Here is a 19,887-nt window from a genome sequence, read left to right as displayed (position 1 = left end):
GAATGGGAAACCAGCAGCATAAATTCCTGCTTGGCTCGACTTTTAAATAGTAAATGGTGCAAACATATTTTTGTACAATATCAGCCTATAGTCACATAATTGTCCCACATTATTGATGGGCTCAAAAAAAAAAAAAAAAAAGGAAAATTGGGAATATTTCTGGCTCGGTTGGAGAGCTACAGCTAGCATAAATCCCCGCCAGTCCAGGCTTGCCATGAGTTTTTCAGGTCTCAGTAGTTATCAGGACTTCAGTGTAAGAGATTTGGGTTTAATTCCAACGTGGGTCAGTACCTACCAGTGCAAAGTATAGCAGAAACATGTAAAAAACAATCAACATTTGAACCAAGACAGGAGGCACTGTTGCCTGGCCTCCTCTAGCTCCCAAAAAGTAACACAGAGCTGCCCTCTCACTACAGAGGTGAATTCTGGGCTGTGAAAGAGAAATTTGCTCAGAAGCCCCAAAGCACACATTCATGTTTTACTGAAGACATCCATTAAGCAGCAAAACTACAACATGACACAGCTTCCAACTTTACACAGGTTTACAGACGGCTGCATTGGAGAAGGCCCATGAAATCTTGGGAGGTGGGGGGGGGGGGGGGGGGGGGGGGGGGGGGAAGAAAAGAGCCAAAACATGAAACTACAACTTTCAGAAGACAGTAGGGCACGTTTTCAGTGCTCTGGGCTCACAAGGTAGGCATTGGGCAAGCAACAGGCTGCTCCATGTAACCAACGAGTGCACAGAAGTTTGTGAACCTCTTCTCTTTTTTTGCACTGGATCCTCAATTTATAAGCAAAAAATGTTGTGTTTGCCCAAATGCCTCCTCTGTCAGGTAATCAAGAGCTTTGGGAACATGCAGGAAGATGTTCCACTGCATAAGGAAAGTACTGCAGGCCCACCACATCCCCTCACTCACAGATAGGAAAGATGAAGCTGGAAGCATTGCTGTAGTTGCATGGAACAAGCATCAGAATTCAAATAAACTGTTGGATGTTATAGTATAGTTCCCATTTAATTCAACACATCTTCTCCACCAGGCGACACAGCAATGCAATGCTCTTCTGACTCAATACACCACCAAACCAAAGCCCATTAGGTGACTAAACCTTCTGCAGCCCTATGCAGTGCAGAGCAGAGGATGTTACACTTCGAAACAAGCTCACAGCTTCTGCATCGTCTGGTTTTACACATCCTCTAATCCATTTCCTCTTTTCCTTTGCGCCTTTCTCTGCCCTGCAAATTCCACTGCAAAAGGCACCCAGCCTGGGGGAAGGCACACAGTTACTGGTCAAAAAGGATAAAGTCAGGAAGCATCATTTGTGCTGAGCCGAGCCTCACTCCCTGACTGCATTCTCGTATTCACTGCTACTTTCATGGTGGCTTATCTACCCCGGAAACTTCCACAGCTTTGGGAATGTGGCCTGTAACAGCAGAAAACCAGTGTAAACAAAATATAAATGCTGCATGTTTTTAATGTGGCATCAACATAAATAGTTCAGAGGCCAGCACTGAGTGACAACACCGGTTCTACTCACAACAGGAGCCATGAGAACAGCCACGCCAGGTGAAGTTAGGAGGTTAGCTAGTTCCATGTTTCATCTCTGATAACAGCCACTACCACATGCTTAGGGGAACACTAACAAGGGAAAATGTTGTTCCTGCTCTTCACCTTGCTGTGCTTTTATGGCTTAGACTGTTCCCTTTAGACCACAATTTGTACTTTCCACTGATAAGATGACGTATTCCCTTAATTCCTTGATATCTTCTTGAGTTCACCCATACCTTTGCTACTGAATGATGCAAAGGCCAACAAATCCCACTGTTTAATTTTGTGTTATATGAAAAAATACTTCCTTTGGTTTCTTCAAAGTCTGCTTCCTAAGAAGTATTAAAAAAGAAAGAAAATGACTACAGCATTAGAATAAAAAGAGGAAAACACATACATGTACAGAGATACTGTGAATGTCTAGCAGAGGTCTCTTCTAGCTAAGAAAGTGGAGGTGCTAATTTTGCAAAGCAAAGAATTAGTCAGACTTTACACAGAGACAAAGGGGTACACTTTTTTTTTTTTTTTTGTATCTTTTAGTTGAGTGCACAGTAAGTAAAGCCACCTGCATTCAAAACCAACCACACTCACAGCAATGCATTACCACAAATTCCTGTCTCAGTTACCCTCAACTTTCTTATTGCCACAGACTTCATGACTGACTCTGCTCCCGGTAGTCTCTTGTCTTGAATCAGATTGTAGGGTCTTTAGGACAGAAGTGGTCTCGTAACTAAATGCAGCAGTCCCAAGAGCGGGGATTGTGTCATGATATAAACAACAAGGGCAAAATGGAAGCAACAGTCAAAGCTGCCAGCACAACTCGTAGCCATACACTGAGAGCTAGTTAAACAAAAGTGGAACAGTCACAGCATGGGGTTTATTAAGTAATAGATAATAATTTTACATTACATAATACACAATGTTGCATACTATATTAAACCCAGTACAGTAAGCCTCAAATGTTCAACTACTGATCAAGTCCCAAAATAAACATAATTATATTCTCTTATCCCCCCAACCAACCAACAGAAGAAAAAAAAAAAAAAGGAAAAAAAAAAAAAGCTGGCTTTACGTTTTCTAGTTGCTCCCTAAAACCTTCAGTCTAGACACTTCTTTCTTTTAAAAGAAAGCTGCAATTTTTCTCATCAATTCCTTTCACATGGTGGAGATGTAAAGTAAAACATCAAGTACAGCAAAGTTGTTGGCAACATCAAAGAAGATGAACTATAGAAATGATATATAGGGTAATTAAATGGCTCTAAGTTATTTGCGTATCTCTATATATAAGCTGGCCTGACTTAATAAAGAAACATTTCACAATAGCTTTTTTGGCCCTCCTGGCTTTCTGCAAGATGCTGTAATCCACTCCAAATGGGCCCAAGCTTTCATGGCTTTCTGACCTGGCTGTGGGAAGCTGCAGAGACCTGTCTGAGCCTCCTTGTAACACAACACACATCCAGAAATGGAAAAGGTGCAAAGCACGTGAGTACAAAGCAGGGAGAAAAGGAGATATGGAGCACGATGAGCAAGCTGCCCTTTTATTTCTGCAAGTGAGAGTCCAAATTTGTAGTCACCAGAATGGTCTAGCTAAGGCTGTGAGCCAAGCCCAATTTGCAAGCTGACTGCAACTGGTGCCTCAGGGGAAATACTGTGAGAGCTTCCCCAGCACTCTGTGCTGCAAGAAGGGTCCCACAGCCCAGAAACAGGCAGGAAACCGTGTGCCCCCCACCCACGGCCACAGAAGCACCCTACAGACCCTTAAGGCTGCCACTCCATGTGCTGTGCCCTTTGGGCATCTGATTCATGCATCTACAGGTATCGGTGTAGCTGAGCAGACAAAAAGCATTGCTCCTCCAGCAGCTCCTGTAGCAAGTCAGTGTTTCTCCTTCTACCACCCTGGGGCCAGAAAGAAATGCCTGACTTCTCAGGGCAGGTTTGAAGCTTCAGTGCAAAGCCCGTGGGATGTTTCATCACCCCACCACCAGCCCATGCAGGTGGCTAGAAGTTAGCACGGGGCTCAGGACCAAGAGTTCAACCACGTTAGCCACTATAAGGCAGTAACGCTTGCTGAGCTACCTCCCTGCACACGCACACCTCCCTGGGAGCAGACAGACGAGTGGTAAACTTGACACATGTCTAGCACGGGTTTTTTCTAGGATGGGTTAGCAACAGAACAGCTCTGCCTTTGCACTATCCTAGGTAAACAGAGGATGTTGCTGGTACAAAGTGCCTCAAAGTGGCAGGAACCGCATTATCACTTCAGTGCTGTTTCCTGAAGGATCAATAAGCCAAGACAATCAATTCTTCTGGCTAGTCCTTATTCCCCAGGAGAAGCCCCAGCTCCCAGCCCCCATCATTTAACCCTTCACAAACACACCAGCAGCACCAGTAATTGTATCCTCCTTAAACACACACTACATGAGCCCACGTGCCAGAAGAGACCAGAGAGCTGCAAGGAACATGGTCAGGTGAGCGGGGGGTTGCAGAGAGGAATGGCCCATTACCTCGGCTAAGCAAAAACATCTCCATATATCGCCCTTTAAGCATGTGTCCTTGCATCCAATTTCTTTGTATGGGATAGATTGTCCCAAAGAAACCATACCTTCAGCTCTCTATCCCCCACTACTTCTCTGTGCAGGGAGTATAGGGCGTTCCCAGGGCACCAGCTGGCACTCACCAAAGAGGGCTGCATAGGCAGTAGATGGCACGGACAGTTATTACAGACCCAGGGCTAGAGCCTGCTACACACAAAACTGAAGTTTAATCCTATATAGCAGAAAAAGAGCAAGAGGGATAGGGAGAAAGCTCAGGATGAATGGAAAAAAAAAAAAATGATTATTTGCACTGTGAAAAAGGGAATAAGGGCTACAGGAAGCAAAACACTGGGCCGTACTATGAGTCTGCAGTAACACAAAGCGTTTTGCTGTGATCATGCAACTCTCCAGAGGCCATGGAGAGTGGGCAAGCAGGAACCCCATTTAAGATGGGCAAAACAAATCATCACATCAGTGAAGAGACTCACCTTAGGCTGAACAGAGAGTCTGTGTCAGAGCTAGAATTAAAAAACAACAGTGAAACAAATTGCTTGGTATGAAGGTTGGCCATGAATACATTTAAGCTGTTCACAGAGTTTTCTACCTAAAACAGTAGGGCGTGGGATAGGTTCCCAGAAGGACTATTGAGAGGATCCTGATGCAAGGAACCCTTTCCTAGCGTTTGTTTTCACTCACAAAATCCTTGCAGTTTTCCCCCACCCAAAGAAAGTATTAGCCAATGGTTTTAATTTGAGAGCAGCCCCACTGTCAGGGCTACAGATTATGGGTCCAAGAAGCAGGACTGAGAAAAATCATATTCACAGGAGCTCTCCAGCAATCTACATGAGTTCACGTCACCAGCAATGAAAGGTTGAAACACCCTATCCTAGGCTGTGGGGACTCAGTGCAACAGGGAAGAACTTCCTACCTACAGGGAAGCAGTAGAAAGAGCTGCCAATGATAGCAGCTGAGAATTTAAATAACCCAGGAGTCCTGGGGGAAAGAGAAAGGCCTGAGGATGGAGAGTAAAGCAAAGAAAAAGAAAGCTGTCTGACAGGCCTGGTGGCAGGCATACCCTCTCTTCTCACCCAGAAAGTCACCCTCCAGACCCTGTGAGCTTTAGAGGGATGTTGCTGACATGCCTGTGTTTTGGTACGTGGCTCCTGGTCATTTGCTCAGGCCTAGTACAAAGAGGTGATCACAGGAGGCTGGGGAAACGAGAACTTCTGGAGTGCATTTCCTGCTGATCCGGTGAACACAATTATGAAGAGAGAGAGAATCCATTCTGAGAGCAGCGTGAAACTCTTGTGAGCAGGATCATTCGCATCTCACATGGTAGAGGGAAGGGAAAGGGCAGCGACTCCTTAATGAATAAAAATAGCCACTTATGCTTGCCTCTCATACACGTGAGGTTCAGGATTTGTAGCTTGGCATATGCTTTCCAGTATTCAAATAAGATTTAGTTATGAGTTTTATCCCATTAGAAAGGGTAGTTTCCCCTAAAGACACAGCCTTTTTTCCTTTTTTTTTTTTTCCTAGAGACTTCCAAACATCCCAAGGCTTTAAGAATATCATTACTTTCAAGTCAACATGGCAAGTAAACCGTGTTCTATGAGTTTAAACAGTAAAAGTGTTTGCTTCCCTGAAATTCCTACACCACTATACAACCATCTTTTAAATAAACATGGTATAGATGGACAACAGCAAGAACAGAGTTTTACGTAGCTCATGGAAGAGCTGAAAATCATTTTTCAGTTCCCCAGTTCTTCATAATCTGTATGTATGCCAGGCAAAGCTGCACTGAAATACAACTACCTTCAGAGTAAACAGCAACCCATTCATAGGATTCAGCATAGCACTGGAAAGGATGAAAAAAAAAAAAAAAAAAAAAAAAAAAGGAGAAGGAGAAGGAAGAGCAATTTGTCTAAAAGTTAATCAGGGAAAATCTAAGTATAAACTTAGATTTATACTTAGGCCATGAGTACACCAGAACGGAGCAGGAGAAGAAAAGGCTCAGTCAAACAGAAGAGAAAGTGGGATGGGAAGATGGGGAAGGTAGGAAAACAATGTTATACAGCGCTCAGCTCAGCCACAGAAAGCTCATGTCTCAAAGTGATCTGCTGTGGGTGCCTCTTATTAGAGGGAAAGAACACAATTATTATGTATTTCAAATGCATTTAATAAAGTACACTCTAGCTGGTGGTGCTCTCCTCAGCAGGTCCAGGCACAGAGCACAAAGAGAAACGGGCCTCAGGCATTCACATCAGGTCGCAGTTTTAAATAATTTTTCAACTAGGGCAAGGTGCCAACTCTTACCTCAAGGTGCTGCACCCAGATAGACATGTCAGCAAAAACACGAAGTTCAGTATATAAAGGATGACCACCAATACACATGGCTCCAGAGACAAACAGGAACTGATTTTTATTTTTTGCCAGAGCTTACCACCTATGAAAAATAAACCCAGACCTTCATCTCAACAAGAGTCACCAGGCCTAAATTAATACCAAGTGTGAAGGACATCTCCATTGACTTTGTTTGGTTTTACTAGGAGTAAATTAACCTTTCTGCTTGCCTTATCCAAACTGGACGACCTTCTTTGGTGGCTTGTACCAAATGTATTTAAACACAAAACAGCAACAAGAAGAACAAAAAACCCACCAAACCCAGCAATGTGGGGTAACTCCTTGTTGCCAGCACAAAAACCTCTTGTTTTCAAGCTATGCACCTGTGTCAGTGATTTGCAGTCAGAATGCCATAGGCAAACCAGCTATTTGGGGTGTATTCAAGGTTGTTCTCTGTAGATCTTAGAGTACTTTTGATGTCAGCCATATATCATTTTACAGGCAGGGAAACTGAGGAACACAGAGACATGAGTTGGCCATATGAGTCAGAAGACAGCAGGCTTCTATCCTTACTCCTTTTCAGGACACCTCTTTACAGAAGAGGGGCATGATCATGGCACAGCCTTAATTTTGTGCAGTCTGATAGAACTTCTAAGTCCAAGCTCAGAGCAAAAAAAGCCTACTGCTAGCTAGTTGACAACACCCCACTTAGCAACACAGGTCCTCTGCTTGCTGCAGGCAGGATAGCTCTTTCTCAGCAGCAGAAGGGTCTACCCAAGCATTTATGATGAACTCATCACAGAAGCAATCAGGCATTAATTTGGTCTATCATTCCTATGATAGTGAACCCAGTTCTCCAACTAAACTACTTGACCCAAGACTCCAGCTAACCTGGAGGACAGAAAAAAAAAAAAGCCACCAGACACATTAGTCTATTGAATAGAAGTGGAATAATTTGGATATTAATTTACCCATACTTTTTCTTTTTTTTTAAAAAAAAAAAAAAAGGTTAGCCAAGAGTTAAATAGAACCAAAAATACAATACATTAAAAATGTATTATTAGTGCCTGGATTTAAAAGGAAGCCCACCTTCCAGTTCTTCCCATTTAGAAGAGCATTTATTTGGAGTTTCTACTGGGCTACAGCATGCACTGCATGTGTCCTGCTTTGCTAAAGGAGAGCCTTTCTGAAGCATCACTTGACTTTGTTTTAAATATCTCACTACAGTTTCCATTTTAGCTCTGTGAGATGATTATTTTTTTCTCACCAAACTGAAGTTATACAGCAGTTGAAAATGCTGATGGCTTAACTGGTTTCTTTCCCCCCTGCCCCCCACCTCCACAGCAGCCCTGAGGGGTTTTAACTCTTTCTGCAGCACTGAAATCCTGCTTTTGGAGTTCAATGTTTAACTCGCGCTGGGAGACTCATAAATATTCGGAGTCACTCTCTCCCTCTCTGTTTGATTAGGAAATGAGCCTTTAACTCAATGTAATCCCCAAGCCATTAACAAAAAAGCCCTCAACAGCTCCACTATTAGAATTTCACTCCTAACCCACAGAGGATTGAATTAGATTAACATAACTACCCGCAATCTGAGTTTATTTTCTGTGCCAGATAGAAATGTGTCTTCAGGAAAGGAAAAGAAGAGAGCGGGAGAGCAAGCATAGCATAATGAAATGTAAAAATAGAGAGATGAGAAATAGATGGACAGATGTACAGGTGAAACGATAAAAGAGGTGAGAGACAGCAAAAGCAAGAGATAGCTACACAATCTTTAATAACTGGCTGCTGGCTTTGGGGGGTTTATTCAGAAGGCCCCCAAAAAACATAGAATTTTTCAAGAAGAGTATTTTTTCTTGATGTTTACTCCATATTCTCAGTGACTTACAGCGAGACACCTGAGCATGCTGTACTCCAGAAACCTGTGCAGAAGATTTGGCACAGGTTATATTTATAATTCTCAGGAGGTGTCGTACTCTGCAATGGAAGGAGGGGCACGAGAAAGAAATCTGCATGTCAATCACTACTTTGCCATCAAGGAAACAAACAAACTGGGATGAATAAAAAAGATTTTTCATTCCTTATAAACATATATAATTAATTAAAATAAATTAAATCATGCAACAGCTCTGCGATAACTACACTAAGTCAGTCTTTGGAGGTTCATAGGTGCTTAGTCCACATGAAATGAATCATTAGTGAGACAGAAACTAAATAACAAAGACTTCCTTACACATAATGCATCAAAGTCTTTCTCTAACCACAGATAACTCCATCCCTCCCCTCAAATAAAAGGGGACCCTTAAGCCTTTGATTGGTACACCACAGGGCAGTAGATGCTTAGCGATGTTTTCCAAATGCAATAATAAAATGATACAGCAGGTTGAACAGGGGAAAAGACACATGTGGTTAAAAGCAAAGGATAAAGTCCAGCAGCTATGTGGACACAACTACTGAATAGTCCAAAAAATTCTTAAGACTAAACCTTTTCCAGCTTTATACTCAGAGGACTTCTTTGGGAATGCCTGCTAAAATGTATCATAAAGGAATTTTTGCAGTAATTCCGGAGCGTAGTCATGCTGAAATTTCTCTATTTGTAAGAAGGAAAAGGAGTCAATTTTTATTTTTCAAGTGATAAGACACCATTTGGCTTTCAATTTTTAGAAGGACCTCAGACCAGCTATTTGATAGATTCTTTGTTAGTTACAGAGTCAGCAATTTTATTTTTTAATGTCTTTCAGAAAAAAAAAAATCTACTCTCCTTTTATTACACAATAACATTGCATTGTCACAGAGAGGCAATAAAGGTAATCTCGTGCCAAAACAAACAGAAAGGGGGCTTAAATAATTTAAATATATTCATTTTTAAGTAAAGCAAAAAGCCTTAATAATCAAAAGGAAGCTTTCTATGATGAGAATGGTCAGGCTGACAGTTTTGTTTTATTTGGGGGGAGGGGAGCTTCAGAGCATGCAGCATATTCACTAGAATTATTTGGAGCATTATTTGTGTATGAAAATTCACCGTGTTTATCAGTATCATCCTAAAAGCCTGCCTTAAATCTAGAATTTTAACTGAAAGAAGAATTTATATCCATGATTAAAAACTTAAAGATAATTGTAGTCAGTATTTTTGTTCCTTGAACTTAAGTTAAAAACTCTGAGAATTATAAAATATACATCAAATAAAATAAATAACTGCCTCTTTGTCACATTTCTACTGCCGGTCCAAGCAATTCAGCTATCATCTGTTCCCAGCACTTGATATTTTAATTGTGAAACAGCTCTGGTTTAATTGTTCTATTCTTATTAGACACTTGTTCCATCTAAATTATGTTTAAGTTAAGCTTTGTTTTCCTTCTTGTTGCTTTCAAAGATTACAATGATAGGGAAAAAAGTTTTTATAACATTTATTCCATGTGCAACTTATACTAAATTAAAAATTGAAAATTATAATTCTTGCATTTTGGGGGGCAGATATTATAAGCACAAGAAATCAAGGAATATTTTCCATGCTTAAAAATAAATTAAAACTAAGTTCTGTAAAAGATGTAACCCAAACCTCGGAGGCCAAAATAAAAACCTCTTTGACTTCCAGTATTTTGTCAAAAAAATACGATACAAACTTTTTTTTTTATTAATAGCTTTTAAGTAATTATTAGGTCTTGCTTCTCTTCATTCTCCTGCTAAAAATAAATACTCAAAAAGTGTATCATTGTTCAAACCATTTTGCATTTTGGCTGCTTTAAAGCAAACAACTTGCTGGCAATCAGAGGCAGAGTAAGTTCCTTCTTGGATTGCCACTGTGCCGACTTCGCAAAGACTTGCACCCCTCTTTTGTCATTGAAGAGTTGCTTTGGGACTTTTAAAACTGGAGAGACATCAACTGCTCAATGACAAAGGCATTCAGTAAAAGCAAAATTTCATTTTCATCTTCCTGCTAAGAGGAGACTTGATATGCTTTCTTTTTTTTTTTTTTTTTTTTTGGGGGGGGGGGGGTGGTAAGTAGAGGAAAGGGTGTCACTTGGTTCTTTTAAGACAGGACTGCTGAAGTTTCCAGGTTTGCCTTTACCAGCACGGGATAAATAGCACCTGTCCTTGGTAAGCCCTTAAGCAGAGTTACGTTATACATTGACCTTTTTGGAATGCCAGCAAACCTGACCATTTCTATTCCCAAAACGCAGCCGTTCCACTCAAACTTTCACTTGCTTATTTCCAGAGGAAAAAGGAACTCTCATACAGTGCAACCATCTGATTTCTATAAAGTTCTGAAACCAACTCCTATCCTTGTGGGTCACACTGACCTTCCTTTGACAGGGTGAATACAAAAAAAAATCTACGTTACCTTTAACCACATTATGATGTTACCATAATTTTTAATCCAGATAAAAGGAATGGTGCACAGCAATACTTGGATCAAAAAAACACCACCAAAAACAAAACCCAAACCACAAAAAAAAAAAAAACAAAAAAAAAAACCAACAAACAACCCCATAAATGCAATAAAGGTAGAAGTTCAGTACTTACATGCTGCAGGCTGAGAGATGAACCTCGAGGCTGGAGTAGAATTTCCCTTGCCCTCAGGTGTTTCTAATTGCTGATTAAATATCTTTTGGTTCCGCCTGCACCAGCCGACAGTCCCCTCTGCGTCTCTGCCTCTCTTTGTGACTAGGACACAGTACTCCGAGTCCCAACCTATAAATAGATCCCAGCTCTGTGATTGATATAACAGGCAGCTGACAAAAAAAAAAAAAAAAAAAAAAAAAAAAAGAGAGAAGAAATAACCAGGTCTTAAGCAAAGCAACAGAAGCTGGGCTTTTAACTCTGTGCTGTGCCCAGGGAGGAGTCCCCCACAGTCACCCGTGGGCATCAGAAAGAGAAAGTGCAAGGCAATTACTTTCCCAGCAGCATTACAGCAACTTGAGGCATGTAAAGCGAGTGAACAAAATTCAGTGCACAAAGAAGGAGAGGGAAAGCACGACTGGCGGACTGCATCCAACTCTTCTGCGATTTAACAGAAATAAATGTTATTTTAAAAACAAGTTAGGGATTCTGACAAAATGAAAGAAAAGTTCAAAGTTGAGTTCTGGGGGGTTGGTCCTGGCGTGTTTGTATTTCTGCTGCAGAATAAACTGGGACTAGTGGGTAGGTCAGCAATTTAACAGTTTGGCAGTTTACTTAGTGTCTCAGCCCACAAACACTATTTGATGAGGCTGCTCCTGAAAACAGAACCGAGGGTATTGACGATGCATTGCCTACTGGCTCAGCAGAAATCACTGAGCTCTCACGGACCGAACCATCACTTCTGATCATATCCCTGACTGCCAGGAGAAATCTCCTAACAAGTTACAGGGATCAGCACAGCTCTTTTGTAGAGGCTGGGCTGGGAGTCTACGGTCTGGGCAATGACCTGAGATAAAGCATCAGGAATGCTTTTACCCTGGTCCCCATTAATGGATTGGAGTAATGGCCCTGGACTTTCCATATCTAACTTCTGCAGGTTCTTCTCTTGGACCCACAGTCAGGCAAGGCCAAAAGCTGCTCCAGGAGGCAGCCGGTCCTCCACGCTCCTAGATGATCACAGCTCCCAACAGAACCTTACTGGTTAAGCAGTGTCATAGCAAATGGACTCAAAGGCAAGGCAGTTCCAGATGGATGCCAGGAGAAAGGTAGGAAAGTAGAGGGAGAGCAGTCGGCTGAGAGTGAAAGCTGTTTTGCCTCTACACTGCTACCTTTGGCAGTACCAGCTACAAACATCCCTAGCACCACACTCAGCTCTGCAGGCAGAAGTACTAGTGCAGACAGAGTAGCAGATCCACCAGCCTTCTTTTCAACATACTGCTAGGCTTGCTTGTGCTGAGATGCTACAGAAATGCTGAACTCATAAAGAGCAGGATAAAATCCTCAGGCACTAAGCCCATGCTGAACCCCATGGTTCTTTGGCTCGGTGGCTAACAGTACCTGAGCTATTTAAGCTAGTTTAGGCATGTCTACGTTGCACTGCAGCTGCTGCTCTTGCTGGAGTGAAGTGAGTTAGTTCAATAGGGGCAGCTATCCCAGCCATCCTAAAGTCAGTCAAGGACCCACCACATCATAGCCAAGGTCTCAGATCAATGCGGCTATTGATTATTTGGGGAGATAAAAGTCAGTTTTTCATTTTGGGCCAAATACAGCTGCATGAATGATTTGCCTCTTGCCAGTATGCTTTGTGTCTAAGCTAGTAGGATTTAACCAAAATATTAAAAAAACAAAAACAAAACAAAACAAAAAAAAAAAAAAAAAAAAAAAAAAAAAAAAAAAAAACACCCTTCTCACAGGATGAGGACCTGATGAAGTGCTGTGGAAAGACTCATGACTTCTAGACATTTTCCTCAGTGGAGGTTCTGCACTGCAAAGTTTCACATGCCACTTTACCACTGCTTCACATCCCCCAGTTTAAAAAAACAGAGATAACAATTCTTAACAATGCACTTTAAAGCACGTGTCTACAGATGAAGATGTACAAATGAAGAAGGGGAAAAAAAAAAACCACAACTCTCTGATAGGCTGAGCTCTAGTGTGGAAACACACCCTCCATTCCCTGCCAGATTCTGGTCCTTCACCTTCACCTAGTTGAATGATCCACCTCAGATAAAAATTTACCTGACCAAACAAAGCATTTTTTTTTGCATTTCAGACCTCTCATTTGGTGTAGTACATAATACGAGGTGTTTTGGGCTTTAACATTCAGAGCTGTACAACATTTTATACCTCCCACTGCTATCAGAAGGAATTTTAGAAGCTCAGTACACAGAATAATCAGGCTGAGGCACAGCATATCAAGGTCCTAAAACAGGGGCACCTAAATCCAGCAGTCACTTTTGAAAAACTCAGCTTTAACAACAGCATAGTCAAACACAGACCCTGAATACTTTACCATTTTCAAGCTGTTGTTTGCCATTCTATATTGTTGACATGTAAATATCTCCAAATATTACACTGTCAAGCCTTGTTTTGTGTAGAACGGTACTATCCCTGCCCCATTACACTGCCATGGACCAAACATGAACCCCATGTCTAAGCTTTGGGCACTTCTTAATCAGGTTGCCAAGAAGCTCTATTCAGTCATCAGGTCCAGGTGCAGTGCTTATCATTGGCACCCCCTATCCTAGCTGAGCAAAATCAGACACACATTAGTCCCCCATTCACCCACTTTCCATCTGGAGGACAAGGGGATGATGAGGACCTGCCAGCATGCAGCTGTTAGCTAGTATGGATAAACCTTGAATGGAGGTAGTATTCCTCCCACCCTCCCTTTTTGCCTTTAGGCAGCAGGAGATGTGACCTTAACTGCTCCTGACTGGGGTACCCAGCAGTTCAGAGACCTCCCTTAGGTAAAACCTCAAACCCAAGTCCCCTGCCCCCATGGCCATCACCTCCTGTATACAAACACCTCTTCATTCCAGGCACTACAGACTCAGGGTGAGGCAGGGAATGCATCCAACAGTAGAGGCCACAAGACTGAATGCCTGCTTCAAAACACTGTAAAAAGGAAGACAGAAGATTTCAAAAGAACCCTCAGATACTTTAAAAAACAACCACCAAAAAAAAAATAAAAAAAATAAAAAAGATTAACATCAGGGGCTTGTAGAGTCTATAAAGCCTCAACTCTTTCCTTGAGGCACCCCAGGAAAGTAGAAGACATTGTAAAGTGCAAGTACAGCTTTACAGTCTTTTCTGCTTGTTTTTTTTTGGGGAGGTATTTTTTAAAACATCTTGTGCCAGGGCTAGTTTCATCATATGCCTGTATTTCAGTATCAGATTTTGGCAGACGTAAAATTTCAGAACTCATTTTTCTTCAAACACAAGGAGTTTAAGGCTTGCTGCAAATCTGGGCAGAGTTTGCTTGGATACATACATGCCATTATAGAATAATGCAAAATATACTTTCCTCCAGATGATAAAAATAAATACAATTCACAGTTACCCTTATTAGACGAAGACACAGCAAAAACAGTTCAAGCTTGAAAATACTGGGCCAATCAATGACATCCAATGGAATGCAATGGAATTTTCACCCACACATTAAACCACGCAGATAATCTTTGTCCCTTCTCGCATGAGCCTCAGGATGCTTCTGTGCACATCTGATTTATGTGATGTAAGTGTGGAGCTCAGAATCACTGCTGCTTTTATATCAGGGAATGCAGGTATGAATAAAAGTTTTAAAAGAAACTAAAAGTCCGCTCTGCAATTTCAAAGTCTAGACGCAAACTAAGAAGAACAATCGTAAAGCACAATAAAGTTTCACCAGCAGAGTCACGCTACCCTGAAAGTCTTGCAAGCCCAAAATTCCAGGACAGTGCTGTTAGAACCCTGCTGGATTTAGCAAGGTCTGAATTTCACAGATTTCAAACAGGGGCTACTTCCAAGACCAAGAAAGATACTAGAAAAGGATAATTCTTTTCACATATAGGAAGTGAATGTAAAAAAAAAAAAAAAAAAAAAAAAAAAAAAAAAACACCTCTTTCAGGACTGTGAAAACAAAAACATAAGGCATAAACGACGTGCAAAAGGAGAAGTTTGAGTAGTAACATTCCCAGATGCTTGGCACACGTAGTATTACTCATAGATTTGACTTAACAGGTAGTTAAATATACTATGCATTTTGACACAAAACAAGTACTCTGAAAAACAACAGATGCTCAAAAGGAAACAACTGATATTATTGCTGTGAGCCATCCTTATTTGATTTTAATGCTGCAAACTTCTTATTACATCAATACCGTTTGTGCAACCAGTATCCTGAGCAGGATACTTTTGGCAGATGCTGAACCAAAGGGTCCATACGTCTGCATCTAGACCTTACCAGACCTTTCATCTATTCCGTATACCTTTCATGGCGCGTACCATGCTGTCTGTCATGTCAAGTCTGTTATCACCAGAGGAAGTCACACTGCTTGGTTAACAGATTTGTAAACTTTGCTCCTACATATTTTATTAATTTTCAGGTATGTGAAAATGACCAAGATTTTCACACAAGTCCCCTACCAGATTTAGCCATTCCAGCTGAAGATGTTACCACCTTCTGCTGCCTGCCAGCTGGAGATTAGGGCTCCAGAAGCTCTGCAGCATAAGGGAACCTTTGAGAGCTTACTAAACTGCTTCAGGCAAAGGACATCAAGTTAGGGCTCCAGAACTTTCCTGGATTAGGAAGCACCCAAATCTGTTCTTTCATTTCCAAAGCCGCAGGCAGAAAAAAAGTCTTCACCTGGCATCTGTGGCAGTTTAGAAGAGGTTATAACCATTGGCTTTAACAAGAACTACAGCAAGTCCAGAAAAACTCTACCTTGTTTTTGTGAGTCCACCAGTAATAACAAAGAATGAATAAAAAATGCCTTGGCCTGAGCAGCAGACACGTATCAAAGTACGCCCAGAGAATACCCAGAGTGAGCACTCTGTTCTACACATACACACAGAAATAAAACCTGGAAAGATTTAACTAAAGTCTGAAAGCACCAGGGCAACCATATGCCAGATTACATTTAAACACGCAACTCTAGTCAATCTGCCGCACACAGTATTATAATAGAGCCCCGTCTACCCTTACCTCACTTAGATCCCTCCTAAACTTCCGCTTCTACTGCAGACCTGTGCCTAAAAGAGCTTCTGTGTTTACACCCAGCAAAATACAACGAAACAGAAGACTCTCTTGGACGTGCTCCTACCTAAATTGGTGTAACCACGATATACTCTCTCTGGAAACCACCATCTTCTTCTTCCAATCGCACGCTGCAACGCATTTCACTGACATTGGGCTGTCAATTCCATCACTTGGGGCAGGCGCCTTTCTCGCTTTCAACTTGTTGTGGATGCTTTGCAGAAAAGCTCATTGCTGTTGCTGTACCACTTGTTTAGGACCTTGTTTAGCACCAGCAAGTCCACACCTGTGCTGGCAGGGCATTAGCTGTGCACTCAGACAAATCTCAAAGCAGTGCGGCAGCCTAGCAAGGTCGGCTTCAGGCAAGAGATAGTGTTTCATGTTCTCAGTGACCTTGGCAATGGTGGGGAGGGAGAGGAAGCAGGGTAGTTTTATAGCAAATAACTATTGTAATAAAGCTCATAGCAATTCTCATAGCAGGAGAAGCAGGACAAAGTGAGATTTAAACTAGTTCTGGTGCCAGATCAAATAGGAGGGATTGGGACTGCCAGAAACAGGTTCCCCCTGGGTTTTTGTTTTTGTTTTGTTTTTAATTCAGATTCCTTCAGAGAACTTCTACAAAACCCAAACAGCTACATTATAACCACAGACAGGCCTAACCATAATGTCTGGCTCCAGATCTAAACTCCTTACAGCCAGACTGTTAGTTCAGCTCCCCAGAAAAATCATCACCATTTTCCAAAGGCATGCATGAGGGTGGGAGGTTATTACTGCTCCCTCTTCCCCTCCCCAAGGAGAGGCCACATATTCTTTGATTGTGTGTCTTACTCAATAAAAAAAAGATATGAAAAAAATAAATTAAAATAAAAACTTAACAGATTAAGTTCGTCAAAGAAAGGGGATGTTCCTGGCTGCAGATATCCAAATGAGGAAAAAGCCTTTACAGAAGCCCTTCGGGCACACACTGAGTGGCTTCAGGGCTGCCCACCCACCTCCATCCATGCAGAGGACATACCTGGTGATTGGCACAATCCAGGTGAGTCTACAGAGGAAAACAAGTGCCAGAACAAGCTTCTCAGCCTCTAAAACAAGAAAATAAAGGGAAATTCTGAAGTGGGTGCCTCATGAGCCCCCTCTGAAGCAACATGACCAACCTCCCAACCTGCCTGATCTCTGAGTCAGGTAAATTGTGTCTGAAAGACCCTTGCCCCTGTCCAGAGCTGGTTTGAGGGAGAAGGCACAGCTCTCACTGTCCTCAAAATGCCATCAAACAAGTGTCTTTCAGCACATCTGCACTGTGTCCATGTCCAGGCTCTGGCTGTGGTGATCTGCAAGGGGAGCTTCTGTGAGGAGAGGCCGGGGCTGCCTGCTGCTGGACACAGGTGGCCCCAATGCACAGCACAGCTGAGCCCCTCAGTCAGGCTACTGGCACCTCAGGGAAACTGTGGTTAAGAAAGGGCAGAAAATGCAGCACTGGCAGTGAGGAGCGAAAAAAACCCTTGTGGCACTCAGGGGTGGAGGAGGGAAAACAGTCGTAAAGGAAGGGAGTGAAGTTTTGCCTGGAAAGAAGGGGAAGGTGGGGGAAAGTGCTTTAGTTTTTGCCTTTGTTTCTCACCATCCTACTCTATTTTAATCAAAAATAAATTAAAATATTTTTCCCTAAGCTGAGTCTGTCTTCCCTATGACAGTAATTGATAAGTGATATCCCCATCCGTACTTGACCCACAAACTTTTTCATTTTCTCCCTTGTCCTGCTGAGGTAGGGGAGTAAGAGAACGGCTGGGTGAGGCTTTGGCAGCTAGGAATAGACAGGACACCAAAAATAATCCGGAACTGTGCCGGAAACTGTTTCGTTCCTGCAGGAGAGGCTACTCTCCCACACAGATCATACCAAAACCCTACCTCCAACTCCTGACTGATGAGGGAATTAAGCCACCAGATTTGGGAGCACTTCAGGGCACATGTGACTTCCACAGACACTGCAATCTGTCTGCAGAGGCCTGCCTCAATTCCCTCGCTGGCAGTGAAGTTCTGCCACCATAAACACTCCCTCACAGTGGGTAAATCAAACACGAAATAGCAGACTAAACACTACTCTCACAGCAGCCTCTCCAGCTCATGGCTGGATCCACTCACACCCCTGGAGGAACTGGGATCCATATCTTCAGCTAATGCCTCTCACCTCTGTGCCATCTAAAGTAACTTCTGAACCCACTCTGTGGATGCCAGGACTTTGACAGAGAGTTGTAAACCCTTGTGGCTGTTCTGAACATGTACAGACCCAAGTAAAATCCCCTCTCCCATATCTCCATAGGCTAACCAAAACAAGTTATGCTGAATTTAGGCTTCATCGTAGTAATATGTGAGGTGGGTTTTACCTCTTCACTGCAATTTTGCTGCTGTCTCCTCTGCTTCCTCACCTCACCCCTCAAAGTCCTTCTTAATCCAAAGGCTGCCAGTCACATCTGAAAGTTCTCCCCATCCAGATCCATAAGGCATGGGAGTCCTCGCCACCCTGCAGTCTGGAGCACCTCAAAACTCAGCATTTCCTCTCCAAGAGGACAGACAGAGGAAAGGAAAAAAGGACGTGACCCTTTTATTTAAATGTAGTTATCCATATCTGCAATGAAAAAGGTTTTTGCAGAAGGATTTGGTGATCCCCTCTGCTCCTATAGCAGACAGAAATTCATCTCACCAGCTCAGAGCTATCCCGCATGAAGAAGCAAAGCTAGAGCACACACATAGTGGAACAAGCTGCAGGGACCATCAACACCCCTGTCAAGCATTACTGCTCATTTCAGTCACTGAGGACTTGGTCCGGGGATGCTTTGCACCAAGAGGACCTAAAAGATGAGCCACACATGTGGTCCCAGCAGAGAGGCAGCAGTGCTGGGGAGTACCAAGGTAACATGGCCGTTGCTCAGGCCAAGTGCACCACAGCTACCCCTCTCAGCCAGCCTGAGCCACACGCTGCAATTTAACACCCCCCACAGCCTGAGAAGGACCCCCAAACCCAACAGTTTCCCTGCCAACCACCCAGAGCCCCTCTCACTCAGACTTGTGGCACCACATGCCACAGACAACATCCCCCTTGCAATGCATCTGAGGCCCCCATGGGATAGCACCCGGTGCCTGCATCCTTGCTCCTAAGGCTTGTTAGCATCACACCAGTCTTCCACCCTGTTTCCAGACCCCTCCACAGACAGCAGCCCCCCAGGGGACAGGCCCCTTCTGGGCACAGAGGTGCCATGAAGTTCACCACTAACAGCTCTCACATTCTTACTCTGCAGTGGATTTACCCAAAGCTCTTGGAAACGGCTGGTCAAGGAAGGTTCCTGTCAAGTCCGCGTTTCAGAAAAAGACATTTCATCGCTTGGTCCCTCACTGCCGCTTTAGTCCATGCTCCTACTGCACTGGGACCTAGCCTCGCCTGGAATAACCAGTCCCTTCCATCGCTTCTGCCTAGGGCCCTGTGGCCACCAGGAGGAGAGGCCCAGTTCCTTGCCCATCCCCTCCCTTGAAAAAGGTGTCATGGGCATGGCCTCAGCACGTGCTTGCGCCAGGCCATGGCTCCCCATAGCGCACAGAGAGGAAAATCCAAAGCATTTGTGTGTAGCTCCTTCCCTGACAGAAGGCACACCAGGCAATCCTGTGCTCACAAGATTGAAAATATTCCACAAACTCACTACCCTTCTGTTTCACACCTGTGCAGTAGTAAGTTCTGTGCAAAAAGTGATAGATTCAGCCCTCTGCACCTTTGTGAGGCAGGGCAGCGGCTTCAGAGCACTTTGCAAACAGGTAACAAAAACTTCAACAGAAGCAGACC

At 43.0% G+C, this 19,887-nt stretch overlaps 1 protein-coding gene across 5 annotated transcripts in view; it reads right to left on the bottom strand.

The window, feature by feature from the left end:
- Positions 1-11,125, bottom strand: part of ESRRB (estrogen related receptor beta) — a 128,766-nt gene extending 117,641 nt beyond the window's left edge. For 4 of the 5 annotated variants that reach the window (XM_082760671.1, XM_082760672.1, XM_082760673.1 and 1 more), the window contains exon 1: positions 10,949-11,125. Coding sequence is in view for 1 of the 5 variants with exons in the window: in XM_082760670.1 (XP_082616796.1) it covers positions 10,949-10,950 (2 nt within the window). In the remaining 4 variants the exon portion in view is untranslated. Of the gene's footprint in view, positions 1-4,569; positions 4,600-10,948 lie in introns of all 5 variants that reach the window. The other variant, XM_082760674.1, reaches the window with a different exon arrangement.
- Positions 11,126-19,887: the final 8,762 nt, after the last annotated feature.

Source organism: Aythya marila, assembly GCF_965140915.1.
Source record: "Aythya marila genome assembly, chromosome: 5".
Taxonomy (NCBI): domain Eukaryota; kingdom Metazoa; phylum Chordata; class Aves; order Anseriformes; family Anatidae; genus Aythya; species Aythya marila.
This window is presented reverse-complemented; position numbering and strand designations above follow the sequence as displayed.